Raw genomic sequence first — 18,619 nt, 5'->3', positions numbered from 1 at the left:
TGTACTTGCCTGTATCCTCCTCCTGATGTTCACTCTTATGCTGTCCTTGAAAATACAGATCTGAAAATCAGCACCGTACCCGTCTGTACCGCCTCGGGATACGTGCCAGGAGTTGTACTTGCACAAACAGTCCACTGTCCACTCTTCTACCTGCCTGAATCTGAGTTCACAGTCCTGTCCAGCACCTGTTTACGCCGCCTACAGCAGTTGTACTTGCTGTACCTGACTGTCCGTACACTGTACGGCAGTCGTACAGTATGGTACGGGCTGTGTACTTGCTGGTACAGCCTGTACTGGGCCTGTGCGCAGAGTATCCAGCAGAGGGAACACGACGTTTGCAGCAGAAATCAGCAGCCACCTGTACTTGCACTGTACGGACTGCACACGTGGGAGTGCAACTGTTCATGCAGAAGAAAAACAGCAGCCGCCTTCCTTCTCTTGTGCTTTTCCACGCTTGTCTTCATGCGCTAGAGAAACTCTCCACTTTTGCTACACGACTCCCCAAAAAGGGAAGAGAGAGAGAGAGGAGAGAGAAAAACTCCTCCCCCAAATTGATCCCTAGGGCCCCAAACTTTAATAAGTTCCTAGGGCCACTAAGGCCTAGGGGCAAACTTCAATAAACATTAAAACTTAATGTTTCTAGTTCCCCCCTTCACACCTAGGGATGTCCACACATCTTAAACTCTGTCCGGGCACCCCCCATGTGAATCATAAAATATTCTGACTCTGCAACCACCATGCCCACACTTGTACTGTTCCATTTTCACAGGGCCATGACAGGTAGCATGAATCAACTCCCCCAGGAAGGGCTGGATCCTCAAACTCAAGGCCTTTGCAAGACCTTGTAGACAGTATTGAGGATCGTAATAGGCCTTCAATGTTGAGTATCATCTAATACTCCCTCTCCCTTGGGGATAAGAAAGATCAAGCCCTCTGTAAAGCTCTGTGGCATCACCCCAGTGTCCAAAACATACTGAAAGCCGCTGCGGAGGCCTAGCCCCAAAAGGTCCCAATAGCGCAAAAAAAAGACAGGCGTCAATCCGTCCTCCCTTGGGCAACTATGGCACGGAAGGACCCTCAAGGCCTCAGCAAGCTCAACCTCTGAGAGAGGCTCACCCAGAACTGTACGCATACGATCTGTGACCCTCCTCTGCACATGGGCCCACACAGTCTGTCTGCAAGTATCCCGAGCCTCAGTGGTGGCTGGCTCTGTTGAGAGCAGGTCTCTATAGAACCCAGTGGCTATGGCTCTGATCTCCTGTGGCTCAGTAGCTACCGAGCCGTCCGGCCTCCCAAGCTAGCGGACTCCTGCTCGAGCATGGCGGGGCCCAGTAATCTCAAAAAACTCCTAGTCACTCTATCACCAAGCTGCGTCCACTGAGAGGCCTGGCGACGATAGTAAAACTCATGTCTCTGCTCCTCTGCCTCTCTAACCTCCTGGCGTGCCTGGCTCAGCTGGGACGCCACCCACTCACATGTAGGCTGCTGCTCCTGAAGGCGCTGAAGCGAAGCAAGGCTACGTCTCAGCCGACGCTCCCTCTCGCGGGCCTCTCCCAGCCGTGTCAAGGCTGCAGCGTGCAAAAAAGAGCTGAGCTCGATGAGTCCCTGGGCACACTGGCCTGCTGCATCCTGGTCAGAGCTCTGACTATCATGCCATATCCTCTCAATGTCCTCAGCGAGACTAGGATCTGTGAGTACCCTCTCTGGGATCCTCAACTGCAAGCTGGTCTCCCGTGTCCTCTCCTCAAGAGTCAAAATAACTGGCGCATGGTCTGAAAAAGAGGTGCTAGCGAGAATGCCAACGGAGCCCCCTCGCTCCCCTAACCTGTCGCCCACATAAAAGCGATCAATCCGTGATAGATTAGTCCCTCCTTGCCGGCGATCCGATCGGAAGAAACTAAGACTGTCCTGAAAGCGGGAGAAGGCCTCATGCTGCCATGCATCAGTGATCCTCAGTGTCATGCAAAATCGCTCCCAAGCTGCAAGCTTCGTACCGTGCACTGTAACATGACTGCCTCCCACCCTATCGGTCGGGTCCTCAAGCATGTTGAAGTCTCCCCCGACACACCAATGTGCGGCCTCTGGCAATGCATCCGTAACCTGGGTCCAGAACTCTGCTCTGGCACTAGCATGGTTGGGCGCATAGACATTGAGCACGCCAAAGAGCTCATCATGCGTCCTCAGAATGACATACTATGCTCTACCAGGCACAATAATCCATCTACTAGGCATGAGCGAACCATATCTTCGGATCCTGCTCTCACCCAAATGGTGCTCCTGCATCAACAGAATATCAATACTGCCCCCAACCAGGCATCTCTGAAGCTCCTGCCTCAAGCAACCACGATAACGTATATAATGTGCACCGCCAAGGCCTACATTCCATGAGATGATCCTCATGGAGTACGGCGGGCCTTCGCAAGCGGCTTGGATGGAGAATAGTCCCCATCCGAGCGGCTACGAATCTGTCCACCCGGTGTACTGCAAGAATCTCGGATTAGGCGCCAGTGGCTGTGTCCCATGGCGACTGCCTCCCACTCAGACAGAGCACCCTTGTGTATACATACATATCCAGGGTCGCGTGCCAAGTTAGCCACAATGCGAACGACCAAATGTCGAATCCCTGAGGCATCCACACTCCTGGGATCAATGAAAAAATGAGCCAACTCCCATAGTCGGCCTATCACATCTGTCACCTCCAGATCGCTCACATGGTGAGAAATCTCAACTGCCTGAGTCTTCAAAGTGCTAAGAGCGAGCTCTAGGGTCCACTCCCGGTCGCAAGGGCCACAGAGAGGGAATGAGAAGGCCACCGCTGAATCAAGTGCCTCCTCCCCGCGGGCCGGAGGTATCACTACATGAACTTGGATGGGCGCTGGCTCATGGGGGCCCTCTGCTCCAAAAAGCCGTGTGAAGGAGTAATCAAAAGCCTCCGAGCGCTGTCTAGTGTCGAGACGACTCAGCCGACTGCGGATAGAGGATATCCGTGAAGCCCGAATTGGCATGGTAAGTCTCCTCTGTGGTGCTCGAGCAAGGTCGGTGCTTAGAGCCCTCCGGATTGCAGGTGAACGCCAAGGGACTGCAAGGGCCTCCCGAGGAGCTGAGGCGAGGGGGGGGGGGAGGGAGGGGGGGAGAGGGGGGTGGGGAAGGAGCCGCTGCCGAAACCGGAACGGGGACGGGAGGAGGCGAAGGAGGAAGCGAGGCGGGAGGGGGGGAGGGGGCGAAGGAGGGGGTGCTGGCATCTCCTGGTCCTCAGTCGGCGCTGGGGTCTCCTCTTGGAGGGGAGCAAAGCTGTTCCTGACGGGAACCCAGTGATGCTGAGTTTGTGGCTGCTACTGCATCGGTCTCTGGGCGTGCTGTTGGGGCTGTCTCCCTTGGCGGCGCCCCTGTCCAGGCTGCCACTCCGAGGTCTCTGTGGGTTCAGCAGGTGTCCCAGAGGCTGCCTGTCGAGCCGCATCTGTGGGCGGGCCATCAGCGGCCTGCTGCTGCGGTGCAAGTCGGGGTCTCTTGCGAGGGCAGGCCTTGGCCAGGTGGCCGACCTGTCTGCAAATAAAGCACTGGTTCGGGAGCCGCGAAAACTCCACTCTCTGATCAATCCATCCCCCCCCCCCCCCCATCCTAGGTAGCTGAATGACCTTCGGAAGGGAGGAGATGTCAGGAACCAAGACTCTGACCGAAGGTAGCCCAGTTGCTCTAGCCACCACTGAGGCTGCAGTGGGGCCAGTAAGCACCGAGCCCACCAATGCTCCTAGCCTCGAAAGGAGCGGAAGGTACTCGCGGCGGAGTCCAAGGAAGCAAACAGTAACATGGAAAAGGCGCTCTCCCTGCTCGGCCGCTGCGGGGTCAAAGCCATGCTGCCAAGGTCTGAAGAATGCCCGTGTGCCCCTGATGTCAAGGGGACTCATGGCAAGGACCTGGGCCACACTCTGGGAAGTCTCGAACTCGATCTGGTAGTGTCCACGGCCCAGAAGCTGAACGTCCAGGATCTTGCCCACGTCTGCAAGAAGGCGGGCCTGAAGAAGATCCCGGATCTCCCCTCTGCTGGGGCGAGTGCCGACTATACGGCAGATGGTGGAATGTGCCTGGAGGCGTTCCACCTCTGCGGCGAGGCTCGCTTCCTCTTCTGGCGAAAGAGAGAGCCTGATGGGGGTATCCTCAGGGGCGGTCGAGGGGGCTGCAGAAGAGTCCCTCTGAGGTGGGGCGGGAGGAGCCTCCATCAGAGTCTGAAGCTGTGGCGAAGGCGGAGCGAATGCGATACCTGCAAGAACCGAGCTGCACACGAAGGGCGGAAAGGGAAGGCGGAAGGATAAAAAAAAGGAAAACCCCCAGGGGGTGGAAAAACCAGCAAGAAGGGAAGGGGCGGGGGTTGGGATAATGCGGCAAAGAATAAAAACCCCGCGGGGGGGGGGGGGGGGGGGGGGGGGGGGGGGGCAGCACGAAAGGACAGGTGGGGGGAGAGAGAGGGCTGGCGGAGGGGGGGGGGGCGGGGTGTTGACGAGGGGAGGGGGGCGCGATGGCGAGATGAAGGGGGAGCGCATAAGCGATGGCAGGCCGGGGGGGGGGGGGGAGAGGGCGGGAGGGAGGGAAGGCGAGGGGCGAGCAGGCAGCGCGAGCAGGGGTGAAGGCGGGAGCTTCAGCGAGCAAAAAAAAATTGATGCTAGACTTATGAAACGTTGAATAAAGTGAATGATGTGCTTATGCATATATATATGTGAGGGATGCAGTCAGCCAACCATCGGGGCCTGCCGGCCTACTATGGACCTGAATCATTGATAAAATAATGAATAAATGCTGCACTTTTTTGTATGCTGGTCTTGCCACACCTGTTGCCAACTCCATAGCACCTGGCTGCCTGCTGCACAAGGCCTGCTGCCAGCCGACAGGCTCTTATGCTCTCCCATGCTGATGCTGCTAGTGTTGATGATGATGATGGTGATGGTGCTTATCTTGCTGAAGAAGATGAGGCTTCTGCTGAGGATGATGCTGCTACTGATGACTCTTTTGATGCTATTGATGATGATGTCCTATTGCTGCTTAACCAGGGATTAAGATTGTTCATGCATATGATTAGCCATGGCACGGGTGTGCACGTTACATTCCCTTTTGCTAAACTTAATGACAGAGTGGACACTCTGTCATCCTTCCTCCTTGGACTTCTTACTTTAAACTGGTACTGACTTTGACCTTCTACTTTTAACTGACTTTGACTTTGACTGATATTTTTGTCTGAACACCTTCACTCCTGATCTCCATTTCCAAGTCTTGCCGAAGTGCTGAGCATTTGTTCAACTGCTGTCCCCATGCCTACTTTCCCTTACCCTTAACACAACATCGGGTCACGTGCTAGAACCGATCATGCCTGTTGCTAGGCCTTTGGAATTGATACGAGAGCTTAATGATGTACTGTTTCTGCGTACATACCCTTAGGGAATACTTCCTCTAGCTTTACCACTCCATCTACTACCCTGCTGCATCCTTTCGGCTGGAACTGTGCACCTTCCTTGGGACAATGCTTAGTGGGCTGAGCTTGAATGCTCTGATACCAATGTTGCATGCGCGTAGGCCTTTGCTGTAGTGATCCACAACCCTAAGCCTGATTAAGAACATTGATGCTGATTAAACATGATTTAAGACAGAGGAAAGAGAAGAAGAGAGAGATTTGGTATTAGGGTTTTCTGTATTTTAATATGGTACAATTTGGTTGCATAAAAGCTTGTATATGTGTGGGCGTTGGTCAGCCCCAAGGGGTTGACCCTTGACCCCTTTTACATAACTTCTACTGAAGCTAGACTTATGAAATGCTGAATGAACTGAATGATGAAATGAATTATGTGCTTATGCTTATATATATGTGAGGGATGCAGTTGGCCAGCCACCAGGGCCTGTCGGCCTGGTGTTGTCACCACCTTGGACATTTCCCAGTATGAAAGGGGTCTGGTGGACTCCAGGATGTCTAAATATTTGGAAAGTACAAGCTTTGGGAATGGGGGATTATCCTAGAATACAAAAGACCACACTCCTAAAATTTAGGAGAGTTGCTATTTTTGGCCCGACTCCGATGGAAATTCTGTTCGCGTCATTACATCTGGAATTGAGCATATACCAAGAGTTGGCAAAGTGCCTATGACAGAATGTCTACCAGTTGGGATATTTTTAGAGGTAAAGATTATGGAAGGACCCATCTCTTAGATTGGGACATGTGGCAAGAAAGTGGACCAAAGTGAGACAAGTGGCTTGACACTTGTTATAAAGTGAGACAAGTGGCCTCACACTTGTCACTTCAGCTATTGTGTGGCTCTCCACTTGTCATCGTAGCCTTCTCTTGCCATTTTAGCTCATGGGAGGCCCAAATCTATAAATTGGAGCCCTCTCTCTTCATTTATGGAGGCTCTCTTGCTGCACACTAGCCTCTACCACCGTTACAGGCTGCCCTAATGATGGCTACTCTCTTTCTCTCTCTCTTGAAGGCTGCCCATGAAGAATACCGGCTGTTGGGGACTGTTTTGGAGGCTTCCATCGCGAAGAAATCCTGAAGGCAAGGGTATTTAATCATTTATTATGATTTCTAGCCATTGTACTTGTTGTACCAGCATTTGTACTTGTTGTACTTGCTATACCAGCCCTTGTATTGGCTGTACCAGCTTCTGCACTTGCTGTACTTGCTGTACCAGCCACCGTACCAGTTGTACCAGCCATTGTACCTGCTGTACCGGCTGAATGGAGAGTTGTACTGGTTGTACCCTTGCTATTGCATGAAGACCTGTGGTTTTTGGGGAAGAATCAGTACCCACACGGAGGTATATGGATTATATTGTTGGCTCGGCATTTCTACAGCCTATGTTCCGGCTTGGTAGCCTTGTGTTGGGCTGTGTTATGGCATTTGTATATGGATAATCCGGCATCTCCTGTGGGGAGAGTAAGGCCCTCAAAGCTTGTACATGATATTATTCTCCTTGGGTAATAAAATACTCCAAGGGGGGGGGGGGGGGGGGGGGGGGGGGGTCGGCCCATTCCGGCCTCTATGCGGTGTCACACGTGCAAGCTCCATTTTCAGCATTTGTGGATGTTTTGTCCAGCTTTATGTTTTATGCAGAGTGATGATGGATATGTGTTAAGGCTAAGCCATGTTTAAGTGTTTTAACATGCATTGATGGTATCAACAAGTGTATAAAAGGCCCTAGTCCCCCAAGCACCCGCCGCGAGTTACATTGGTATCAGAGCATAAGCAGAGGCTTCTTTCTATCAATAAGGAAGAGAAAAGATCTCAAGTGGGGACCACACTTACCATCATTGCTATTAAGCATGGCCAGCTACTTCAGAGCCTATGAAGCAAGAGCATGAGCAATAGACAGCTTGGTCTAAGGATTTATGAATTCACAAAATTTATCTTGGAAGTATGGAGTTGGCTTTATGTGCACACGTTTAGCACTCTTTCCATATGGATATTGTGGATTATATTATCAAGCTTACAGGCAAGCTATATGGAGATATATCTCGGGATATCTTAAGAATATGGTGAGGAGATATTTCTTTTGGCTTCATGACCAACCTAGCAAAGAACAGCTAAGTATACTTTGAGTTTGCAAAGTTGGTGCTTTTGCTATTTACTATGAAGTGTTTTTTATGTTCACTAACCCTTGTATAGCTATGCAAGGAGAAAGGTGTTATTGTTTGCCTTGAGATGGTTTCAGGGAAACATTGTTTATGGCTCCCTTTAATGGGATGAATTCTTTTCATGGCTCCCTTTATTGGGATGGATTATATCTATGGAGATTTCTTTCTTGGACAAGATTATGGACGAATCTGTCCCAGTTTATAAGAAATCTTTGGATATCTCATGGATATGATGCTTTTATGGATAAAGTCCACCTCTACTCCAAGGTGTGTGGATAGCATGGAGTATGTGGTAAGAGTTATGGTATACAAAGATTATGATATACAGGTCTATGGATTCCTGGACTTTATTTCTAGGGATTTGGATCCATCCTCAGGTTTATGGATTATGTTTATGGCTCCCTTTTACTGGGATGGATTATTCTTTTTGGCTCCCTTTATTTGGGATGCATTGGACTTACGAAACTCATGATTCACATACCCTGTGTAGTGTTCTCTTGTCCTACGTGCTCTCTTGAAAATTGTTTCTACCATGTGAGGGTGGAACAATAGAGAGCAGATGGAAGGGAACATGGGCACTTCAAAGGGTAGTGACAAGCACAACATACCCTGTGTAGTGTTCTCTTGTCCTACGTGCTCTCTTGAAGTTTGTTTCTACCATGTGTGGGTGGAACAATAGAGAGCAGATGGAAGGGAACATGGGCACTTGAGAGGGTAGTGTGAGTTGGTGGCCGAAATGCCTACAAACTATTGGTGGCCGAAACGCCTATAAACTATGTGTAGCAGAAATGCTTATGGAACACCAGGTTATCTATGCCTGCGAATGATTGTTTTCAGGACTCCTTGTTTAGCCGCCCTGTGTAGTATTTCTCTTGTCCTAAGTGCTCTTCAAGATGTTGCTACCTTGCTTGGTAGAACATAGAGCCAATGGTAGAGAATATGGGCACTGAAGTCGGGCCGGGCGTCAAGGCAGCTCCTTGGTGATCTACATCGACATACCATTGTTTTCTAAATACTGAATTTCATATGCATTGACATGGAGGATTTGGCAATGGATGCCTGTGAAGCTATGTATTGAATTTCTCCAATAGTAATACAATTTACTCAAGGGAGGGGTCGGCCGTTCTGGCTCATTGTGTGTCTCTTGTAAGCCCACCTCTCATCCAAGGTGTGTGGTCAGAGTACCAACACGGAGTGCAAGTGGTAAAGTGGACATGACGGGACTTATGTCTATGCCAAGGGTCATGTGGACCGATGTCTTGTTGGCAGGAGACTTATTTTGTCTCGCCCATTTACTTGGGACATGGATTATGATATCTGGACTTATGGGACTGATTTGTCTCGCCCATTTATCTTGGGACATGGATTATGATATCTGGACTTATGGGACTGATTTGTCTCGCCCATTTATCTTGGGACATGATTATGATATCTGGACTTATGGGACTGTTTTTTTGTCTCGCCCATTTATCTTGGGACATGATTTTGATATTGGTATTATGGAGACTTATTTAGTCTCGCCCATTTCTTTGGGACATGGATTCTTCAGTTATATTGGATTTTTGAGACTATCTCGTCTCGCCCAATCGATGGGACATGATTATATCTTGAATATATGGATTGAAGCTTAAAGTTGGGGACAACTTTTAAGAAGTTGGGGAGGATGTCACCAGCCTGGACATTTCCTAGTATGAAACGGGTCTGGTGGACTCCAAGATGTCTAAATATTTGGAAAGTACAAGCTTTGGGAATGGGGGATTATCCTAGAATACAAAAGACCACACTCTAAAAATTTAGGACAGTTGCTATTTTTGGCCCGACTCCGATGGAAATTCTGTTCACGTCATTACATCTGGAATTGAGCAGATACCAAGAGTTGGCAAAGTGCCTATGACAGAATGTTTACTAGTTGGTAGAGGTAAAGATTATGGAAGGACCCATCTCTTAGATTGGGACATGTGGCAAGAAAGTGGACCAAAGTGAGACAAGTGGCCTGACACTTGTTATAAAGTGAGACAAGTGGCCTCACACTTGTAACTTCAGCTATTGTGTGGCTCTCCACTTGTCATCGTAGCCTTCTCTTGCCATTTTAGCTCATGGGAGGCCCAAATCTAAAAATTGGAGCCCTCTCTCTTCATTAATGGAGGCTCTCTTGCTGCACACTAGCCTCTACCACCGTTACAGGCTGCCCTAATGATGGCTACTCTCTTTCTCTCTCTCTTGAAGGCTGCCCATGAAGAATACCGGCTGTTGGGGACTGTTTTGGAGGCTTCCATCACGAAGAAATTCTGAAGGCAAGGGTATTTAATCATTTATTATGATTTCTAGCCATTGTACTTGTTGTACTAGCATTTGTACTTGTTGTACTTGCTATACCAGTCCTTGTACTGGCTGTACCAACTTCTGTACTTGCTGTACCACCCATTGTACTGGCTATACCAGCTTTTGTACTTGCTGTACTTGCTGTATCAGCCACTGTACGGGCTGTACCAGCCCTTGTACTGGCTGTACCAGCTTCTAGCTTCTGTACTTGCTGTACCACCCATTGTACCGGTTATACCAGCTTTTGTACTTGCTGTACCTCTTGTACCAGCCACCGTACCTGTTGTACCAGCCACTGTATCGGCTGTACCAACCATTGTACTTGCTGTACCGACTGAATGGAGAGTTATACTTGTTGTACCCTTTCTATTGCATGAAGGCGTGTGGTTTTCGGGGAAGAATCAGTACCCACACGGAGGTATATGGATTATATTTTTGGCTCGGCATTTCTACAGCCTATGTTCCGGCTTGGTAGCCTTGTGTTGGGCTGTGTTATGGCATTTGTATATGGATAATCCGGCATCTCCTGTGGGGAGAGTAAGGCCCTCAAAGCTTGTACATGATATTATTCTCCTTGGGTAATAAAATACTCCAAGGGGGGGGGTCGGCCTATTCCGGCCTCTATGCGGTGTCACACGTGCAAGCTCCATTTTCAGCATTTGTGGATGTTTTGTCCAGCTTTATGTTTTATGCAGAGTGATGATGGATATGTGTTAAGGCTGTGGCCATGTTTAAGTGTTTTAACATGCATTGATGGTATCAACAAGTGTATAAGAGGCCCTAGTTCCCCGGACACCCGCCGCGAGTTAAAGGTGTGGACCTGAACCATTGATAAAATACTGAATAAATGCTGCACTTTGCTGTATGTTGGTTCTGCCACACCTGTTGCCACTCCATAGCACCTTGCTGCTAGCCGACAGGCTCTTATGCTCTCCCATGCTGATGCTGCTAGTGTTGATGATGATGATGATGGTGATGGTGCTGATCCTGCTGAAGAAGTTGAGGCTTCTGCTGAGGATGATGCTTCTGATGCTACTGATGATTACACTCTGAAAAATAATTATGGATGGTGTAATCAAGGTATTAGCACTTGGTATAAGGTTCTGTAGTCAAAAGGTTTTGCTAGTGATGATGCTTCTGAAGCTAATACCTTGATTACACCATCCACAACACTTGGGAGAATGTTGCTTCACTTCGACACCAATGTCTGGATTTTGTCTTCCAGTCTCTCTTGTTAGGAGGTGGAGAATGTTATGTCCCGTGTTGTGTGGACATAACGTGGCTAGTGTTAGAGACCGGCCGGATAGTTCTTATAGTAGTGTGAATTGGTCAAGTGGCTACATAGTTGGGATTATGGCTCATTTGTGAGTAGTTCCAGTTGTGGAGTTCTCCCTTGGACTAGGGCATCCCAAGGGTCCCAGCTAGTGGTTAGTCCACTGGTAGGCAATGCCAGTGAGAGCCGAGATGGCTGGGGTATGTGGAATGGGTTAGCATGCTTTGTGGGCATGTGCTTGCTAGGGTTGTGCTGGTGTCTAGCTCGGTGGGTGGCTTACCACTACGCTTGGTTTGGAGCCTAGGGTTGGGTGGCGAGTACTAGCCAAACCCCTTTTTTTTTCCCTTTGTTGTTTTGTAATTACAATGATATGCAGTGTCGCCAAGTAATGGACGAGCTTCACGGATCGTAAACAGTGAGAGTCATGGGAACCCAGTGCCCACACAAGTGGAATCTTATTGTGATGTGTTTCATGTATGCCTTACTTGGTGATGCTCTAGCTGGGGATTGCTTGGTTTCCAGCTTGGGAATGGTTTGGTTTCCAGATTAGAAATGGCTCGGGAATGGCTTGGTTTCCAGATCAGAAATGGCTTGGCTTCTCTACTTGCCTAGACGTGGAGAACACAACACTTGAGTGATAGAATGCAATTCACGGTGGGAATGATAAGAGATGGAAAAGGGGACTAGTTTTCACTCGACATTACATGTAAGCAAGTATGTAATTAAATGACGAGTTTTGGGAGAAAAAGAAAGAAGGAAAATGCAGATGTTGTGTCAAATGAATTTTAGATACGTTGTTTTTAGTGATGAAATGCACTGATTTTCCTTTAACCAGTCCATTTCCTTACAATTAATCTATCTTAGCTAACATGCCATTTCATGGACCTTATCCTATTGAGTCCATTACAGAAGTAATTCACCTCATGTGATAAAATCATTTCCTTGTAATATGAAAGTAAGATCTTAGTGAGAGTTTGCTTAAAAAAGCTGTCACATTTTTCTTTGCTTGCTTTGTAAAACAGGTGTTTGAACTCAAAAAACTGGTGGAAGAAGGAAAAATAAAGTACGTTGGTTTGTCTGAGGCAAGTCCTGACACTATTCGGAGAGCTCATGCTGTTCATCCAATTAGTGCTGTTCAGCTAGAATGGTCCTTATGGACCAGGGACATTGAAGACGACATCGTTCCATTGTGCAGGTAATCATTGAAGCCTTTCCAGCAGTTAACAGCTTTGATCGTGAGCTTGAACTTCACTCACTCACATAAGATATTCCTAGCATTATGCATACTTATTGAGACTGTGTAAACACACCTGCAGCCATGCATACATACATACCTTACATACACATGCATGCTTGTGTACATGCGTGCATAGGTATATAGTAACACTACTTTTACATCCCAAGCCCGGAGCTGGTTATAGGCTTAGGTATAAGGGAATCGATCATTCAATGCTGGACTTGTGGCTTAGCAGAAACTACTTCGTACAATGACACCGGAGAAGTTTTGCTAGGCGTTCGAGACACACTTCGTATGAAACGCGTTTTAGAAACACTTCATATGAAACACGTTTCAGAAATGTTTTGTATGCCTAGCAGAAATTGGAGAAGTTTTTTAGAAACACTTAGTATGAAACGCGTTTCAGAAATGTGTCGTACAATTCATATGTTTATGAAATATTTTATACAATAAAGGGGATATAAAATGCCTGTTTCGGGATTGGCCGATGCACAGAGAGACGGGTTTAAGATAGGAGCTGCTTTATGGCTTCAATCATTGGCAGTAAGGATCTTGTCTCAAAAGTGCAAGCTCCTCTCCCATTGAGCAACTGTAGAAGAGGAACAAATTTGGGACAAAACAAGTCAATGACTTGATTTTTGTTGAGTGCTAATTTGCGCTTGCTTGGTGATATGGCTTCTCTCAAACTAGAGAAGTTTATATTACTTGATGAGGAGTCCTCTGATGATGAGGAGACACATGGACTTGCAGATCCTGGTGAGGATGGGGTTGAAGATTTGGATGCTGTAGATGTTGGTCTTGATGATATGGCTTTCTTGGATGACATAGATGATAGTCTCCTTGAAGGCATTACTGGTAGTAGCCATACATGATATCTCCTTACTATTTGCATGTCACCTTGAGGCTTGGACTCTGGACTTGGGTTGTTTCTTCTATCTAGGCCGTGGGCCACATTTTGTCTTTTGTCACTTATGTTATATATGATGTGGGCTAATTTATTTTGACCTCTAAGATCTATTAGTATCTAGCCATGCAAATTGTGTGGTGCACTAGACTTTAGTGTGTGTGTGGTTTGGTTATATCTAAACTTTTGCAAATTCTGTAAGTATGTCTTTTTGTTTTAAGGTTACGTAATATGGGTGTTAAAATGAGCATTGTATATTAAGATTTATTGTCATTTCTAGGAATTATCTAGGTCGTTCCCCCTCGTTCCCGTTCCCCCTTTGGTCCGTTCCCGTTCCCTTGGTGGGGCTTTTGCTCCGTTCCCGTTCTGTTGCTACTATGATGCTTGGGATGCACAAGCATAGCATAGCTTTTGTCAAAGCATAATTAGAATAGGGTTTGTCAAAGCATAATTAGAGAATTCTTGGTTAAGAATGCAGAAGTAAACCCATATCAAACCTGGAGTGTAATGCAGTTGTAGGCATTTGTGGCATATTCTCAGTTTAACAACAGGCCGTTTGTGATGGTTAAACCCGCAGGAAGCTGGGAATTGGAATTGTAGTATACAGTCCTCTAGGCCGTGGCTTTTTCTCTGGAAAAGCCACTGCTGAACAGTTGTCTGATACAGATTTTAGACTGGTAAGCTTTATAAGTACTTATCCATATTTTTATGGTTGGGTTTGTGTGTGCGTGTGTGCATCAATGTAGGGTACAATTAAAACAAGAGTCCAGCAATGTGTGCGTGTGTGCATATAGGGTACAATTAAAACAAGAGTTCAGCAAGGTATGTTACATAATGCATTTGTGTCCATGTCAGGTCCGACACCCAAGGTTTCAGCATGAGAATCTCGAAAAAAACAAGGTTTTCTATGAAAATATTGCAAAACTGGCAGAGAGGCATGGTTGTACACCAGGACAGCTTGCTTTGTCATGGGTTTTGCATCAGGGGGATGATGTAGTGCCTATTCCTGGTAAGCACCTTAAATCTGCAAGTTTGTATTTGCTTCGCGGTAAGAACTTGCATGTTTGCGAAGCATGACATGGGATGCTCTTGATTTGGGCAGGCACATCAAAGACGAAAAACTTTGACGAGAACTTAGGTTCCCTTAAAGTAAAGCTCTCTCAAGAAGAGCTTAAAGAAATTGCTGCTGCAGTACCCGTGGATGAAGTTGTGGGGTTAAGATACGCTGATAGTCACTATAAGCATGTATACAAGTTTGCAGACACACCTGCTTTCCAAGCATGAGAAAAGCTGTTACTAAAGCTTTGTACATTGTGATCTTTGGGGCAGTATGGTATGCTTATAGACGAAGGAGGAAAGAAAAGGATCTACACATAAGCCATGCTTGAAGTCGGATACTATACATGAAGATGTTTCTTAGCTAGACATAAGCCGTGGGCTCAAAGGGCAACTCAAAATGCCAAGATAATTAATACTGCCAATAGAAAGCTCTGTTCCTTTGGATCTTATGGCAATCCATTATATATATGTGTACACACATACACACAAATACATTTAAATATATATATATGACTTAGAGGTAGACATTCGGGCATATAAACCTAATATTGATTTGGTCTACTAAAGAGAAACCTTTCTTTGTACAATATAAGTATTCTCATGCTTTTGAGTGGTTTTGATAGGCAGGGCCTTGTTTTAAGTGCGAGATGTTGTAGGACTTGCAGAAAAGACTAAGACAGTGTGGCACACAAGTTCACTATAAATCACCATTGTGATTAAAGAAAAAGAGTGTAAGTTGCATTCCTGAGAGGAAGAAAGCAAGGAGATCAAATGCTGTGTGCGCGTGCACGTGTGTGCACAGTGTGACATCTTTATAATGCCATTCTGTGATTGTCTTGCATTGAGAACACACACACACACACACACACACACACACACACACACACGCACAGAGCGCACAATGAAAGAAAAAGGATGTGACTCACCTCCCCCAGCTGTAGGTTTGCTTTGCGGAGCCTCCTTGAGCTTGGGAGGGATCGACTTGTGCACCGTCACCTTTAGATCATGAGACTACCTCGTAGTCAGACCACCACCATGCATGGTACTGGTATACAAAGCTCGGCAACCCTCGGCCCATTTTAGATCTAGATCCACACAAGGCACGCTCAACATTGAGTTATGAGCTCTCCTCATAACTCAACATTGAGCTCGTCACATGCTCATATAGGACTTGGTGTATGGTACTGGTCTACAAAGCTTGGTAGCTCTAGACTTACCTTCGGGCTAGTCTACATCTAGATCCACACAATGCATGCTAAAAATTGAGTTATGATGAGCTCATCTCATGCTTATATAGGACTTTGGCATTGTACGATCCATACTTGAATGGGCTAAATTTCTCTCTCTCAAAAGCTAGTTGCTTTTTAATATGATGCTTATGGACATCATCCCATGCCCATGCCAATGCCAAGGATGTAAACAAACTTGTCCTCTTAAGAGCTCACCTCCGTAGGAGTAAAGACAAATGCTCTCCCTCAGAAGATGCTACTTAATCTTCATTTGTCTTGTATGGAAGCCTTGACCATTAAACATATCTAAATGCATAAAATGCTTTTCATGAATAGGAAAGTCTTTATTCATAGTATGGTAGTGTCTAGTCCTTTAAAATAGAGATTAGGTGCTTTATGACACTCCTTAATAACTATTAGCACAATGCTTCTCCTTAATGATATAAGTAAAAATGTAGTGTAAATTAAAGAGTACAATTAAATGTCCAAATCAAAGGAGTTTTGTAAAAGAATGATATTGCATGAAATAGCAGCTTTCAAATGTTTGAACTCTCAATGGTAGATATTAGTGTATAATTAACTAATAAACAACATAAAACTTTGTGAGAAAATGCTTACATATGTATATACATATATGTTAATCACTCTGTTAGTTAACATGGTTTACCCACCTGACCTACCATAAGGTGATTTGCCATCTCACTTGCTCGGACGGACACTTATCTTTTGTAAGATGGCGTTGGAATATATAAAGCAACATTACCATGCGCTTAATGTCAAATACGGAAACTCTATAGATTTTGTGTATATAGTTTCTTGAGAGTGGTAATAGAGGTCGGACCATTTTTAAGTTTGACTAGCCTAGTGTGAAAACTAGTCATTTGTATATGTCATTTTTGACAATAAGCAAGATACAATCATTCCATTGTAATAATTTTGTTATAAGATGGTGTTGGAATATATAAAGCAACATTACCATGCGCTTAATGTCAAATACGAAAACTCTATAGATTTTGTGTATATAGTTTCTTGAGAGTGGTAATAGAGGTCGGACCATTTTTAAGTTTGACTAGCCTAGTGGGAAAAATAGTCATTTGTATATAAGTCATTTTTGACAATAAGCAAGATACAATCATTCCATTGTAATAATTTTGTTGTAAGCTTTCCTTCTTCCCTCTTCATGCTTGCTTGCATGCTATTGGATTCTTACATGCTAGATGGATGCTTGTTTGAATAGATATGATTGTAGGTTTCTCGCTTCCATTAGCTTCTTCATTCCTCACCTTTTGTGAGAAAGAACCATCGAGAAGAACCATCTCTTCTTGCCTTCATCTAGGCATTGAGAGCTCTACCTTCACCCATTGGCAAAGGAGCATTGCGGTGCGTGACAACGGCGTGAGGATGCGACGGCGGACGAGCTAGCACGTTCACATTGGGAAGTAGACAAAGCAATGAAATCTTAGAGCTGCAAAGTGTTAGTCTTTGAATACATGTGATTGTAGGTTTCCTGCTTCCATAAGCTTCTGTATGCCTTTTGTGAGAGGGAAATATCGTAAGAAGAACCATCTCTTCTTGCCTCCATCTAGGCATTGAGAGCTTTACCTTCATCCCATTGGCAAAAAAGTATTCCAATATAATAATGGAGTGAGGATGCGAAGGATGAGCTAGCACACCCACGTTGGGAAGCTGCATTTGGGGCTCTAAGGTAACACCCAATGACACATGCTTCAACAAGTCTAAGGTAAGCTCTTGACTAGAGCATATTTAGTGATGATCTCGAGGAGTAGCCTAGGGCTTAGCTTCATTTATCCGTCCATTCCAAGCTATCGGGTTATTGCCCGGAGGTCGCACTCCGAAAAGCATACACTTTTCAAGCTATTGGATTTGTTTAATTTGAAGTTTGTTTGCTAGGATAAAATCTTGGTTTCTTGGTGATTTTCATGAAATTGGAACCTTAGAGACTTAGATTCACTTTGATCTAAGGATGTTAAGCGCAATGGTTAACATTATTCTAAGTGTGGTTATGCTTCATGTAATTTATTTTTATGCAAAACCATGCTAAACACTTCATGTGGTTATGCTTCATGTAATTTATTTTTATGCAAAACCATGCTAAACACTTCATGTAAAAAGATATAGGATGACCGAGCTTACGACATTTATAATGCCCACTATGAGCAACAAGCCTAGGTGTACATAGAGCTAGAGAACCAATTTTGGGCCCCCAATTGTTAAATGGGCGGTTGACCCCGTTGTAAAGAGAGAGCTCATGTATATAAGTGACTTATGAAAAGGATATAATTCCATTATCACAATCGAGTCTTCTTGTTTTTCTCTCTTACTCTCTTCTGGCTATCTATGGTGGTGAGCTTGGGTGTGGATGCATGCATGCTTGCTTGATTATATGTGTGCTTGTAGGTGATTCTCTCTACCTTCTCCCTTCTTCTTCTTCTCCTTGGTCTCTGTCTCTGTCTCTCTCTATCTCTTGCACGCATGATGGCATTAAGATAGGAGTAGATCTCTCCATAACTCGTTCTCTCATTGCGCCCTACCTAGCTCAAGGAAAGCTCCACTTGGGTGACATAAGTGGTAGTGGAGTGAGCCCCTAGTGGCTTCACATCGAGGAGTTAACTCTCTTAGGGTTGGCTAAGTGCATGTTCCCGAACCGACCCTTGTATCTTTCCTTTTCTCTTCTCTTCTTCCTCTCTCATGCAAGGAGAATGCTCATGTAGGTGAACATCTTTGGCGCCACGCCAAGGATAGCACTTAGCTTAGGGTCCTCCATAATCTATTCCTAAGCTAGAGTCTTGTTTTGCCCAGATGGAATGCAAACCCACTGGTAGAAGTTGGTTATGAGATGCTTGTTTGAATTGTGTTATTTTGTGTTTCCTTGTACAATGGAGTTGCAAGAGAATTGGGAGCATTAAGAGCTTTGGAGGTTACACCAAAAGCAGAAGCTACAAGTAAGTGTTGTGATTTTT

The 18,619-nt window shown here is 45.9% G+C and overlaps 1 protein-coding gene across 3 annotated transcripts in view; it reads left to right on the top strand.

The window, feature by feature from the left end:
• The window catches only part of LOC147634769 (putative aldo-keto reductase 1), a 45,070-nt gene extending 30,077 nt beyond the window's left edge, over positions 1 to 14,993 (top strand). For all 3 annotated transcript variants that reach the window (XM_086803953.1, XM_086803951.1, XM_086803952.1), the window contains 4 exons: positions 12,232 to 12,404; positions 13,928 to 14,027; positions 14,206 to 14,359; positions 14,453 to 14,993. In XM_086803953.1, coding sequence (XP_086660079.1) covers positions 12,232 to 12,404; positions 13,928 to 14,027; positions 14,206 to 14,359; positions 14,453 to 14,634 — 609 coding nt within the window. In that variant the 3' untranslated portion in view covers positions 14,635 to 14,993. The remainder of the gene's footprint in view (positions 1 to 12,231; positions 12,405 to 13,927; positions 14,028 to 14,205; positions 14,360 to 14,452) is intronic.
• The last annotated feature ends 3,626 nt before the right edge of the window (positions 14,994 to 18,619 follow it).

Source organism: Cibotium barometz, chromosome 10, assembly GCF_041138505.1.
Source record: "Cibotium barometz isolate CiBa-2024 chromosome 10, ASM4113850v1, whole genome shotgun sequence".
NCBI lineage: Eukaryota > Viridiplantae > Streptophyta > Polypodiopsida > Cyatheales > Cibotiaceae > Cibotium > Cibotium barometz.
Note: the sequence above shows the minus strand (reverse complement) of the source record. Positions and strands in the feature narration are given on the sequence as shown.